General features: G+C 42.9%; 1 protein-coding gene across 7 annotated transcripts in view; it reads right to left on the reverse strand.

Annotated features, from left to right (window-relative positions):
• Positions 1-1,532: 1,532 nt before the first annotated feature.
• The window catches only part of CTCF (CCCTC-binding factor), a 33,867-nt gene continuing 21,657 nt past the window's right edge, over positions 1,533-13,742 (reverse strand). For all 7 annotated transcript variants that reach the window (XM_035898777.1, XM_035898782.1, XM_035898778.1 and 4 more), the window contains 8 exons: positions 12,293-12,426; positions 10,679-10,799; positions 9,698-9,847; positions 7,955-8,115; positions 7,356-7,538; positions 6,782-6,917; positions 3,461-3,628; positions 1,533-1,841 (listed from right to left, as the gene is read on the reverse strand). In XM_035898777.1, the coding sequence (XP_035754670.1) occupies positions 1,660-1,841; positions 3,461-3,628; positions 6,782-6,917; positions 7,356-7,538; positions 7,955-8,115; positions 9,698-9,847; positions 10,679-10,799; positions 12,293-12,426 (1,235 nt within the window). In that variant the 3' untranslated portion in view covers positions 1,533-1,659. The remainder of the gene's footprint in view (positions 1,842-3,460; positions 3,629-6,781; positions 6,918-7,355; positions 7,539-7,954; positions 8,116-9,697; positions 9,848-10,678; positions 10,800-12,292; positions 12,427-13,742) is intronic.

Below are 13,742 nucleotides of genomic sequence, written 5' to 3' on the forward strand. Positions count from 1 at the left end.
TACCGGACAGACCTGCCGCAAGGAAACCGGGACCCTGCACTGGCTCCACTGCAGTAACGACCCTTGCTTACGCACACAGGGCGGCACAGCGCGCTTTAACGTCACCGGTAGCTACCTTGCATTCGGCACAGGGCAGAGGGAACACCCGCAGCGAGCGAAGAGCTGGTCCCTGCTACAGGCATGCAGCATCCTTCCCGGAGGAGAGGCTTTACAGTCTGGAGATCACTGCCAGGTCACGCCATTAGCACAGACAAAGAAAGCAGGCAGTGAGCACACATGTTAATCCATTATTATTTATTAGCTGTACAGCAGTATATTCTCCTTCCCAGCTTTCAAACCCCATTACATATTTTATAACAGTATTTTTTTTCCCATGTTGGCTTCCTAAAATAATGAAAAATATCACACAGTACAGCTAAGTACAAAAATGCATCAACCTAGAGTCTGATAGCTAAACTGATAGCTCTCTTAAAAGCGATACATAGAAGAAAAATTTGTTTGAAATCAGCAAGACTGAGGCTCTATAAAAAGCTTACATATTTTAACATGTGACAGTTCATATACAGGCATCATTTGTATTTCACATTATTCCTTTTTTGTCTTTATCAGAGATCCAAAACTGTGTAAATTACTGACCTATTAAAATTTCCTGGCCCAGGTTTTGAGGGCTGCAGTGACCCACTTATAAATCACCACTTCTGCCTTAACATAGGATTCATAAACACAAAATACAGCTACAAGATAGAGCAAAGAAAATGTAGTCGTGAAATTATAACTCAAAAAGAAGGTTAATTGTACATGTTTCAAACGCCACTTCTGTGTGCTTCAAAACCAGATTTCACACGTGGGCTCCTCTTGTTCTGCAAGCAATAGTCTGGGGACGTCTCTGTTCCACGTGATTGGTTATCGACAGCTTTTCCAACATTTACACTCTATCAATTCTCTTGTCACTTAAAAGGAATTAAAATACTGGGGTTTATTTAAACTGCATTTTTGCATACCTCTTAATTAATGGAAAAAGATTAAAATGTAAAAAAAAGTTATTTACAAGCTTGACCATTACAGAAATGCTTTGCAGAAAGCAAAGCATATTAAGGACAGAAACCAGTTGGAGCATGCCAAAACTACCGTGTGCAGCTGACTTGGAGAACCGGAGCTAGTCAGTGGGGAAAAGCAAAAAACATTTTAAAAGTCTAGAACCCTTCCAAGTCTGCATTTACAGTTAAAAACACTACTGAGAGAAGGAGGCTCAAGGGCTCTGGGAACTGGAAGGGCAAGTCCGGAGTGGTTTACCATGTACTTTAGCCAAGGCTTCCACTTTTATGTATTAAAACTCGGTGCACGTAAACATGGCCCTTGGACCAGCTTTACAATGCAGTTCAGAGCAAAACTAAAATCAAGCATCTCACAGGAAACCCTCAAGGACTCCAAAATATTTCCTAATGTTCCATGATCCTGTAATGCTAACATAAAACAGCAAGTTCTAGTTAAATCACATTCTAACATCATTTTGAAGTTTTATTTCCCAGTATGTTTTGGTAAAATGGTCTAAAATGATGCACTTCCCAAAGCCAAGAAAAAAAGGTAAAAGGAAAAATAGATTTGAGCCGCTTAAACACAGCCCAGGCCAGTTCAGTCAGCCAGCGTGGTCTTCCTCCATCACCGGTCCATCATGCTGAGAATCATCTCAGGAGTGAGGTCTCCATTGGGAGCTTCCACTACTGCAGGCTGAGCTTCCTCCTCTTCCTCTGCTGTTTCCGCATCAGGTTCTTTCTTTACTTCAACTATAATATTTTCAATTTCACCAGTGTTCTGGTCTTCAACCTGAATGATTGCTGCAGCTGGAGGGGCAGAAGAGAAGGGGGAAGGGGGGAAATGACATTTTTTTACTGGTTCCAGAGCTGGCTGGCACACCTCACCAGGTTAACTTTTCAGTAGATATTTAAGACTCTTCCATGGAAAGGGAAGGTGGGGCCCACAGGCACATTCCCACATTAGCGGGAAGTGATTCAACCTGCCTTGTTCACCCAAGCATTGCCCCTGTCTAAAGATGTGCTACCACTACAACAGTTCCAGGATGCCTTTTGATGTTAAGACATTATTCAAACAACAGACTTTCTAGAGTAACCAACGAACAAGTCCATATCTATGTATGGGCGTAAGGCAAAACTTCAAATTCAGGGATTCCAGTGACGCCGGTGATGACTTCAGCATAAAATGTTTCCAGAGGCTGTAATTCTAGGAAGGACACAGGACACACTCAGAGGACTGAGCAGACAGGCCAGCTCCTGGGGAAGCCATTACCCCATGAAGTGCAAGAAACAATGCTTTTGTGTTTTTGCAAAGGGAAGCCACACTGTTCAGGAAAGATAGGTGTGGTGTTGAAATGCACTTGTAGTGATAAGAAAGCCTGTAAAACAAGTTTGTAAAAACGCCTGCAGCAGCTGGACTTTTTAGGGACATTAGGCAGGAATCATCTGCTAAGAAGGCTTGGAGAACAAGCCATTACCACCTCATAGCTTGTAAACAAAACATTACCACCTCCCAGAGCAAAAACTTAGAAATTTGAAAAGTAACAGGTTGGCAACCAAAAGCCATGTATGGTATGATGGGTCAGAAATAAGCATTGGCTAGGTTGTGAACCTGGAGTACTCAGCCAATGGGGAAGCAGGGGAGAGCTTTGTGTGTCACGAGCTAGGGTATACAAACCCATCCCTGGAAACTTTCAAGACCAGGTTGGGCAGGGCTCTGCTCACTGCAGGGGGGTTAGACTAGATGACCTCTAGGGGTCCCTTCCAACCCAAAACATTCTATGATTCTATGAACCATGCTGGGTAACCATGGCATGCTCTCCTGCTTGCAGGACACCCGCCATTCCAATTGCGAATAAAAGGTATTTTTTTCCTTCACCAAAGAACCAGCCTCAAGAAAGATTGAGACATCTCTCACAGAAGGAAAAAATTTGCCCTTCCTGCTTTGTTACTAGAATTTTATTTATTTAAGTTTTGCAGTTACCAATGTCTATTCTTACGGAGAAAACATCTGCGCTGATGCTATGCTCAGAACTACAGGCCTGAAGCACGTTTGTTTGTTGTAATACATATTCAAGTCTACCTAGGTAAGAATACTGTGGTGATGGTACCAGCAGCTGCCTTACCAGGACCTGTGCGTTAGTAGAGACACCGTAACCAGTGCAGAAAGGAGCGAGCAGTTTGCACATCTACGAAATGGAGTAATACTAAAGTAAAAATAACGCCCTCTCCTTTTAGCACAGTCTGAAGCAGCTATGTTCCCTCATCACCAGGAAACGCAGGCAAAAGGCGAGTTCTTAGCGAAATAGAGACAAGTAGAGTTTAAATAAGCTCACACGAGGGGAGCAGTTCTCCTACAATAACTGCCAAATCCAAGGAAAAAGCAGCTGAAGCAAGCAGTGTAATGTCAGCTTCAATTAGTGACTTACGCTGGGATTGTTTTGGTTGGGTGGCAGCTTTGCCTGGTGGTCTTCCTCTTCGTTTCTTACTGGGAGGTGGTGCAGGAGCCTCTGGCTCAACTTCAGGTTCAGCCTCAATTTCTACTGCTGTCTCCTCCTCATCTTCATTATCATCCAAATCTGGTTCAGCATTTTCCTCTGTAAGAAACGTTGTATCAGGTAAATCTTCAGTTTAAACAAGAATGAAACAGAGAACCACCATCAAATCCTCATCCAAAAGGAGCTGACTCATGAGGAAGAAGGCAAACAAGGCATTTGTCAAGAAGCTGGTGGCACAGACTGTTAGTTAGACCCTCACACTAGAGAGAACAAGTTGTCCTTCAGAAAGCAAAAGTGAACACAGCTATGTTAGATGATGCAATAAAAGCTCCTCTGCACATCCACAAAGGAGCTCAGGGAGACAATGGCAGGAGAGGGACCAAATAATACACTGCTGGGCTATTCCTAGGCCCATCAGAGGAGCTATCAGCCCATCAAAGTCCCACCTGCACAACCCAGAGCAGCACAGAGGTGCACAATGGAAGGTGGGAACCCAAATCAATGACTTCTGAGGAACAAACACCTTGTCCAGGCCACTCCTAGGACAGCCATCAGCCCCAGCATCCTGGTGTGAAACCCAGCACTCCCCAGGATCACCTTTCAGACTAAGGGGTACAGGGAATTGCTGGCTGGGGGTGGGACACATAATGGGATGCAGGGGAAAGGCAGTTTCAGATCACAGAGGACTATTTATGGGATACTGGAGCAATTTAGAAAGGAATAAGCATTGGAAAATAGAGAGGCAAGAGAATAAAAGCAGCCAGTCGCATGTAAATAGTGGTAGCAGCCACTACAGTATCTCTATGAAACACTAGAACTCAAGAGGGAACCATGAGCAAGTATCCTGGTCCTCCAGAAACAGCAATGACACGTCAGTCCTCCTCTGTTAAGTAGATAGGAAACCAGGGTAGCAGCTCCCAGACATGGGAACTTGTGTCCAAGACTTCAAAAATCTCAAGTTAAATATAGAAGAACTACACAAAACTGGGGAGTTCTTAGGCATTAGGGGTGAGCACAGGTCTGCAGACCATTCACCATGCTTTCCAAGGCCATCAACATACAGTTTACCAACCAGCAACCAAGAGGATCTTCCCCAGGACCTCTCTTTAGAGGCAGGACAGGTCTAACGCAGTAGATTTTATGAGGCCCTGTCTACTTGTTAACTGAACTTACTGCTCTACACTTCGTTCTTCAGAACACTCCTTGAAGTTACTAGGTTAGCACCATCGACATGTTCAGAATGCTTTGGGCAAAACCAAAGCAAACAAAAAGCAGTAAGAAGTGTTGGATTGGATACTATTGCTTGGACAGCAAAATTATTGCCTTTGAATTTCTAAGGGCATCCACTGCATAAAGAGTGGCTTCACTCATGAATGAAAGGGCCATTGCGTAAGGCATACTTCTGTTTATCCGACTAAAGGGGAAAAATAAACCCCAAACAAGCTTCCCTTAAGCACACTGAGGCATGTAAATGCTGCATTATTTTACAGTCACTCAATGAATATTCCCCAAGCCAAATTTCTTTCATTTATTGGATTTCTCAGGTCCTGCCTTTTTAGAGCTTCTTTACATTCCCCCCCTTGACTCAATGTCTATCAACTAACAGTCTAACGCTGGGTGGACAGGCCAGTCAGGAGACTAAGCTATCATTTGCTATTTGGTATTTTTCCCATTAGCATAAGATGGGTCTGTCTCATCACAGCTTTGCTCACCATTTTTAGTGATTTAGCAGTTGCCAAAACTCATGGAACTGCAGATCTAGAGATAAAACCAACCATGTTCTCCTGAGGATGTGGTTAGGACCTCTTTCTTACCATTACTCAGCTCACACTGGTCAATTCCTTACATCTATCAAATGACTCCTGAGGAAGCCAACCCAGACTTGTCAGCTCATCTGGGGCTGAAGGGATATTCTCAGAGTCGTACAACGCTCAGCATCAGTTCACCTAACAAGCATGATTTTTTGACCAGCTTTCCCAAAAAACCTGAACCCAGATCACATAAACTAAATAAAATCCAGGTTTTCAGAACAGGCTAATCTCCCAGGAAGCCTACACATCAGATATTAAAAATTAGATAATCCAGAATCCCACCTTTTGAATTACCTTCCATCAAGGCAGTTATTTTACTCTCTCTGCCTCCATGATCTTTTCATATTTTAAATGAATTAGTTACACATGCTTTATTCAACTGATCATAACAAGTTTTTTCACGTATCTATACAAATGTGACATGAAGCACTTACTGCTCTAGAGTTTTTGCAATCGAGATTTGCACAAGCCATTTGACCATACTCATCCCATCAAACCTGCTTGCCACGTAAGAATTTCAGATACACATTCTCTAGCCAGAAAGATCCCTGTTCTCCCAACCTACAGCCCTTGATTAATTACAAAGAGTACTCCAGAGTACACTGCTTTTGCAGAATTATCTTTTTAACTTGAGACTCTACTTGCTGAAGACATGAGTAAGTTTTCCCTCTGCCAGGAGGGAGGACCATGACTGAGTTTTGCCTTCACAAATAATACTGCAGTGAAGGTGATGACTATCTGCTGCAGCAATTCCTGCTATCTCCCTGCTCTGGAAAAGCTTACAGACAGTAGCCACCCTACGACAAATTGCACCTAACCCATCTTCTGGCATGCTGTCCAGGAAGTCAGAGCCCCTCCAAAGCCATCTTCTCAATACCAGCATACAGGCAAACACACCCATGAAGTTGAAGACACCACCAGCCCCTTGACCCTTTAATTGTCTTAGTAGGCCCTTCACAACAGTCCATAGATTGCCAGCACGATCTCCACCATTTCTCTTGGATGCTGCCAGCCTTCCCCCATGGAAGCAGCCAGGCTATTCAGCAGTGGGGCTGTCTGGACATGCCAACGCCACCCAGCAGCGATGAAGCAGGAGCACGCACCATTTCATAGCAGCACACCACAGAAACAGTTTCTTTTGGGACACTGAAAACATTACCAGAGAATTTCGCACACAGAAGAGCAGGCAGGACAGGAACCATGCAGCCTGGGCAAGGGGCATCAGTGTGTTTTTTCCAAATACTGTGTCTTGGAAGAGGCCCAGGACAGCAGAGTCTATACTATCCCTCACCTCTGTACTTGGCCATGTACTATCATTTTTTTGCTTGCCAACTAGATGGAAGACTTCGAAGTGCCAGAACAAACCTGCAGGACAGGCAAGCTAACAGACACAATGAATCGCAGGCCTGTAATTCTCAGAATGTACTGAGCTGTTTCTTACCACTATCAGAGGAATCTTCTTTCTTAGACCGCATCTTTCTCTTTCGGCCACGTTTGCCCTTCTTTGTCTCTCCTCCATTCTCTCCTTCCCCACCATCTAGGCCAGAGCAGTTATCAGCATGTCTGGCCATTGTGTTCTACTCCATGGAAGAGAAAAAATACAACAAAAAATACAATGTGCATTAAATTGATCAGATATCCTGGCTCTTTCAAACACATTTCTAGCAACTTATGTGTGTGTGTCTTTTTTTTTTTTTTTTTCCCCCCCCCCCCCCTTTTTTTTTTACAGGAAGACTATTTAGGGGAAATGGGTAAGTTTCATTAACTTTTATCAAAATAAAGTCACATTTTCATATTGCTCGTGTCAAAGCTAAAACATGGTAGTAGTAATTTTGAATTATACCAGGTCTCCCCGCCTCTCTTTTCCTCTCAGAAAAGAGTGCTCTATTTAAAAAATCAGTGTTATTCCCTATACTTCACCCACTCTTCCTTTTAGGTAAACGTCATTCCCTCCCCTTGGCTAAAAGCCTCATTCCTCCCCAAATCCCCCAATTCAAACCAGCATATTCCCTTACCCTGCGAGTGAATGTTTTGCCACACTTGGAACAGACAAAGGCAGCAGGGACAAAGTTGGGATCGTGATATCGTTTGAAGTGCATATCGAGGAGCTGTTTCTGACGGAAGGTTTTATCGCAATGGCTACAGGCATAAGGCTTTTCTCCAGTATGGGTCCGTTTATGCATGACCATGTGCCGCTCCTGACAGGGACAAGCAAGACAGGAAAAGCAACTTGAGGGCTCAGACATACAGAAGAGTGAATTTTCAGCTAAAAGGAGGCCAAAACTTCATCCTTAATATTAAGGAAAAGATGATCCTGCAGGAATGTGAGAACATCTTGATTGATGGCATATTCAGCCCTAGCTACTTCCATCCTATATGGATCCCATCCCTTCGTGAACAGATACATCAAGGTTGTGACTGAGACTGTACTTCTCTATAGGGGAGCACTACAGAGAGAAGCAAAAGGCCACTGAACTTTCCTTCACACCCTTCAAAATATTTAGAGAGCTAATTTGATCTTGACAGCTGGTCAAACTCAACAGCTAAGATTTCCACCTCGTATTTTTAGCTCCTGTTCCAATGCTCATAAGGGGTGCCAGTGCCACCAGCTTACCTGTCTGCAGGCGTAATCGCACTGGTCACATTTGAAGCGCTTCTCATTCTTGTGAGACTTCTGATGCTGGATGAGGGCATACCGCTCGTGAAACACAGCGTCACAATAGCGACATTTCTTGCCCTGTTCGATGTAGGAATGCTGCTTTCGCAAATGGACACCTAGGAGCAGAAGAATCAAAGACTTTAATCACCATGGCTTTCCAGGCATGAAAGACTAGCCTACAGTCCCCTTCCTTCACGATCTTCCCTCCACATGCTCTTGAGCTCAAGCCAAAAAAGTGAAATAGTTAATTTAGGATTCAACTAAAAACCTAAGACCCATAATTAAAAGCAACCAGAACAATTTCTAGACAGAAAGGTCTTGCAGAAAAACTCCAAGTTTTTCCACAGGATTCTAGATTTCATTATTAGTTGCAATCTGTGCTGATACACTATGCTTGCGTTTCATAAGGTATGAATGTCAAACTAAAGTGTCTTGTGGGCTGTTAGGACTGCTCTGAATTGCCTGGATACAGACAGAAGCCAGGTAATACACTGAGGGAAACAGGATTTCCTGCAGGATTAGAAGTCAAGAGTGACAGGGCTAGAAGGCAACAGGGATACCAGCAGATAATCCCCAACAGAGGTTTTAGTCACTTCTTTCAAGTCCTCCGACTAAGAGCGTACCACAGCTGCATGAGGTAGCTTAGGGTAGACTACAGTATTATTAGAAGAAAAATTCACCGCTAACATCAGTTTTCGTCTGTTGTAAATTAGCTAGTTTGCTCCTGACATCAACTGGCTGCCATCCTCTCAAACTGCCTCTCACTGTAGCACTTTACACTTGTCTTTATTGGAAGGGAGCCTGTCTTCCCATTACTTGGGTGGTATTTTGTTTATAGACAGAAAGTTCTGCCAAACCATGGCTTCTTCCTTCTCTTCAGCTGCTCTGAGCCCGATATTATTTTTCGCCTTCTTGTAGAACATAAAGGAGAGCCTGCCTGCCAGAAGCACATGGGGTACAGCTTGCTAGATCAAGACTCTCCTACTGCAAGGACTTTGGGCTTTTGTGGCAACTCAGTCTCTCCCACCCTGTCTGTGGCACACAGCTCCACATCCTGGAAAATTGAACTATTTGGTCTAATTCAAACCTTTTAGCTTGACGAAAACGTCTCTGCACTCCAATGTGCAGGAGGCCAAGCCAAGTGATCTTTTGGTTTCTCAGACCCCAATCCCTTTGCAGCTGTAATCTCAATCCAAGTTCAATAAATGCTGGAAATCCATGGGGCTGAAAACAGTAACTTGCCTTGTATGGCTGGAAAACCTGCTACATTTTCAAATTATGAAAAGAAACTGAAAATTCTTACAGTTTACAGCAGCTATTGTAAGCTAAAAGTGTGTATTACCAGCCACACATCTAAGCCTGTGCTTCATGTTGTACAGTTACCTGAAGTATTAGGTTAAAGGGGAAAAAAAAAAAAAAAAAAAAAGCCCAAACCCACCCTCTCAAAGCCTTTTTGCCTTTGAATGAGTGTGGTTTTACACTAATTATTTGATATATTGATCCAGACTAAAACAATGTTCACTGTTCTTGATGCAGTGTTAATCTTTTGCTGGCTTTTCTGGTCCATTTTTGTGTAAAATTTGATTATAGATAAGAAAAGACATTTTTGATTTGATGGCAGTTTGGTTACATGAACTCTAGTTCTGGGAAGTGGTTTGCAGAATCTTCACCAAATGGCCGCTTCTGTGAGATACATACCCAAGTCACTCTTTCTTGCTATAACGGTATCACAGTGAGGACAGTGAAATTTGGCCACATTCTCTGTGTGCTTCTGCAAAATGTGCATCTTCATGGTACCACTCTGAGTGAAGCGAGCATGGCAGATGTAACATTCATATGGCTTCTCTCCTTTAGTAGCAGAAGGGAAAAAAAATAGCACAAGTACTTTTATTAAAAAGAAATCTCACCAAACAAAACCACCTCCCAGAAACTTGCAACAGACAGCTAGTTGATAGAAACAGTAACTCTAGGAAGAGCTCAATAATGTCCCTTTCTCTAGAAGTTTTAGGTCCAGTAGGCATCTTCGTAGGAAGTGACTTGAGTTCAGTCTCTAAGCAAAGGAGTTGAAGTCTCCTTACTTTGAGAAATGCACGGAAGACCTACACGCAGGCTGTCAGAAGACACCAAGTGGCACCAGATTTTTTTGGAGGTGGGGGTTCTGAATGCTCATGTATACATGCAAGTGTACCTTTTCCCCCCTTCAATTTTAGCATGTGTTTAATTTGGGACTCCAGTAACGCTCTGTGCTAAAACCATCCCTATTTCTATTGAAGAAAAAAATTTAGGATCTTTAGGAACTAACATGCATGAGACGCTTTTGCACCTACACACAAGTATGAAACTATAAATGCCCATAACATTCAACTGGAACACTGATAATAGAAGTTTATTCTCTTTGTACTAGAAGTGCCTGTATTTTTTCACCTGACAGTCAACTGGAAATCAGAATCCTCCAAGCTCATTTCCCAGTGCAACAATTACTTTCAGGTTATTATTATTACTCGCACTTACAAATCATTGCCTGTTCTCTCCAGCTACAGACTTTTATAAAGGTTTTGTTTCAAACTACAAAATAGTATTTCTTTTGATCTTTAGGTGTTAGCACACATTGTACACAGCCTCAGCACTCTGACACTGAAACATTACAAAAACCACACTAAAAAAGTACGGCATAGATACCAGAGTGGGTCCTCATGTGCCTCTTCAGTTTGTAAGTATCCCTGCTGGCATAGCTGCACAAGCTGCACTGGAACGGACGCTCTCCAGTGTGAGAACGAATGTGGCGTTTCAATTTGCTAACCTGGAAGTCAAGAGCAAGACTGAAGTTAGCATAGATGAGCAGGTCAGATTGCCAAAAGTACAAGAAATCAGTCAAGAGTTTAAGGCTGTCTATTTTTATTCTTATCTTGCCACTAAAACAAGCAAGCATGTTTTAATACCATTCTCTCACTGCACATAGCCACTCGCTCCTGCCCACTCTAGTTCACCTCCCAACCTCATTGCCAGTCTCACCTGATGCTTGTTCCCACTTTCAGTGCAGCCTGGTTTAGTCCTGTGCTCACCTTACTGTTATTGACCATCTCAACATCTGAAGACACGCTAAAACTTGAAAGTATCCTGGAGAGACACAAGAAGATCTTCTGGGAAAGCAGGCACCCAAGAAACATTGTGGGGGTTACTGTCCCCTGTACAGTATCTTTTTCTCCACAGGGTGCTTTCTTGGGTTCTCTCCAGTTACTTTGAGATGTATAAGATACATCAATTCCTTGCTAAGAATAACAAAAATCTAGTCCTGCAATCAACAGGGTGACTTAATTCCTTTCCTCTCCTGTTTTTATCTAGAAGGCACAAGCCCAACTTAAAAGCTCAGCATGAACACAAATGTTAAAGGCATTTTCTACTCCAGCCTGACCATGCTGCTTAATCACCAACCCATGTCTACAAAACACAGCACAAGCTCACACAAAGACCAACTGGGTTACTGTTTCCTAATTCATACTATGAAAACTGCTGCAACACCATTTATTCAGCACTCAAACCACAGGGCCTGGAATTACAGCACTGCACAGCCAGTGTGGGTAGGAAAAAGAAGCCCAAAGCCCCTACTCAGCCTCTCCCTACTGTAGCCTTCTTCCACTGCAGATATCCCGTTTTGTTTTTAAATATGCTGCTCATCATCTTGCTCAAATTTCCTATCACAATATAAAAGCTGTCCTGTCACATAAGTAGCAATACTGCATAGGGGAGAGCATTCAAGGAAGCTTAATTTGCTCGAGCAAGTAAGACAATCACCCAATATTAGCAAAGCTACTTTTCACCAATATTGCAGCAGAGGCTCATTAATTGTGGCTACAGACACCTTAATGGTATATAAAAAAAAAAAACAACCTGCAGAATGCACATTTCTAAAATGGGAGGGCACCTCTAGCCTGAAAGTACCTCCTACTGCAGCAGGAGATGGCTGCCTCCTTCAACACAGAGCATGCTACAACTCCTGCAAGCATCTCGAAGGCCAAGTAATTTAAGAAACAATGACAACTATTGTCTCCAAAGAGGAAATGGACATCACCTAGGACTTCTGTGCATAAATACTCTCAAACTGTTTTCTCATTAACCGCAAAAATCCCACCATTTGTTTCCAAGAGCAGACCTGATCTGTAACTTTTTTTGCTCAGAGCCTTTTAAACAAATGACTAAAGAGGAAATGCCTAAGAACAGAGTTTATAACAGATGGCGAACAAGCTCTGAAGCATCCAAGGAAGTATTCAGTGCTGTAACAATTAACTAACGTACCTCCACACTAGCATAATCACACATGGAACATTTGAATGGTTTCTCATGGGTATGTTTGTAGCGGCGATGCCGAACCAACTCTCCACTGGTCACAAAGGCCATGTCGCAGTCTGGGCACTTGTGAGGGCGAGTACCTAAGCGTTTGCAGCGAGACAGAAAGACGATGACATTCAGGTTTAGTGGCAAAAGAAAATATGGGACAGTTTTTGTTTTTGTTTTTTTTTTTTTTTTTAAGTTAGATAACAACATTGCTTTCATATTCTGAAATATTAGAGCAGCAAACAGTACACAGGAGTAATTTTTGCATACGTAACTAGCGGACTGAAGATCTCAGAGAATTAATAACCTTTCAATGAGGAAACAAACTCCCTTATTTTTATATCACTTGGTTATTTACAATTTTCAAACCATCCAGTTAGACATAACGTAGGTAGGCAGAGAACAAGGGATATGACACTTCTTTTTTTGGCAGAAAGGTCACAAAAACCTTAATTACAGTTCAATTCCCTGTAGTTCTATACTAGAAACTTAGGTTAAGGAGAAACGGAAGTGTGCTACAGTTCCTAGCTGTAAGTTTTATTGGTCCAGTTCATAATCTATTCCTTGGGCTTTCATTTTTTTGTTGGGTTTTTTTGGGGGCTGGGTTTTTTTCAGGGTGTTTGGTTTGGTTTTGGGGGAGATTTTTGTTGTGGGTTTTTTTCGTTGGTTTTTTTTTTCTTTTTTTTTTTCTTCTCTGTTTTCAACTCCTTTATGTTTAGCTCCAGCCTCGTTCTCATCTTACTTTTCTGCAAGCAGCAGTGGCAACACAAAGCTTGGAACACCACTACTAATGCACAAGATAAACGCAACATTTTCTATAGCTTCATGTAATTTCAGATCAAGCCCAGGATCAGCTTTATACCTATGTACAGGATGAGCTTTGCACCTGACCTGGCCAGGCAGAAAACTGTGTTCAAATGAGAAATGAACAGCAGCACTGCATAGTTTCTTCATTTTTAGCTTGTTCCGTAAGTGGAATCAGATGGATTCAAGACAGATCCACCCTGATACTCTATTTATTCTAAAGACAGAACAGATCCCACAAAAAAGGTGGGGGTCAGTCTCTGCTCCCAGGGAACGGGCAATAGGACGAGGGGAAACAGTGTGCCCAGGTGGCCAAGAAGGCCAATGGCATCCTGGCCTGTATCAGAAATAGCATGACCAGCAGGAGTAGGGAAGTGATCGTGCCCCTGTACTCAGTGCTGGTGAGGCTGCACCTCAAATACTGTGTTCAGTTTTGGGCCCCTCACTACAAGAAAGATGGTGCATTGCTGGAACACATCCAGAGGAGAGCAACCAAGCTGGTGAGGGGTCTGGAGCACAAGGCTTACGAGGAGTGGCTGAGGGAACTGGGGTTGTTTAGTCTGGAGAAGAGGAGGCTGAGGGGAGACCTGATTGCCCTCTACAACTA

The sequence above is a fragment of the Egretta garzetta genome, unplaced genomic scaffold, assembly GCF_000687185.1.
Source record: "Egretta garzetta isolate BGI_Z169 unplaced genomic scaffold, ASM68718v1 scaffold27, whole genome shotgun sequence".
Lineage (NCBI taxonomy): Eukaryota > Metazoa > Chordata > Aves > Pelecaniformes > Ardeidae > Egretta > Egretta garzetta.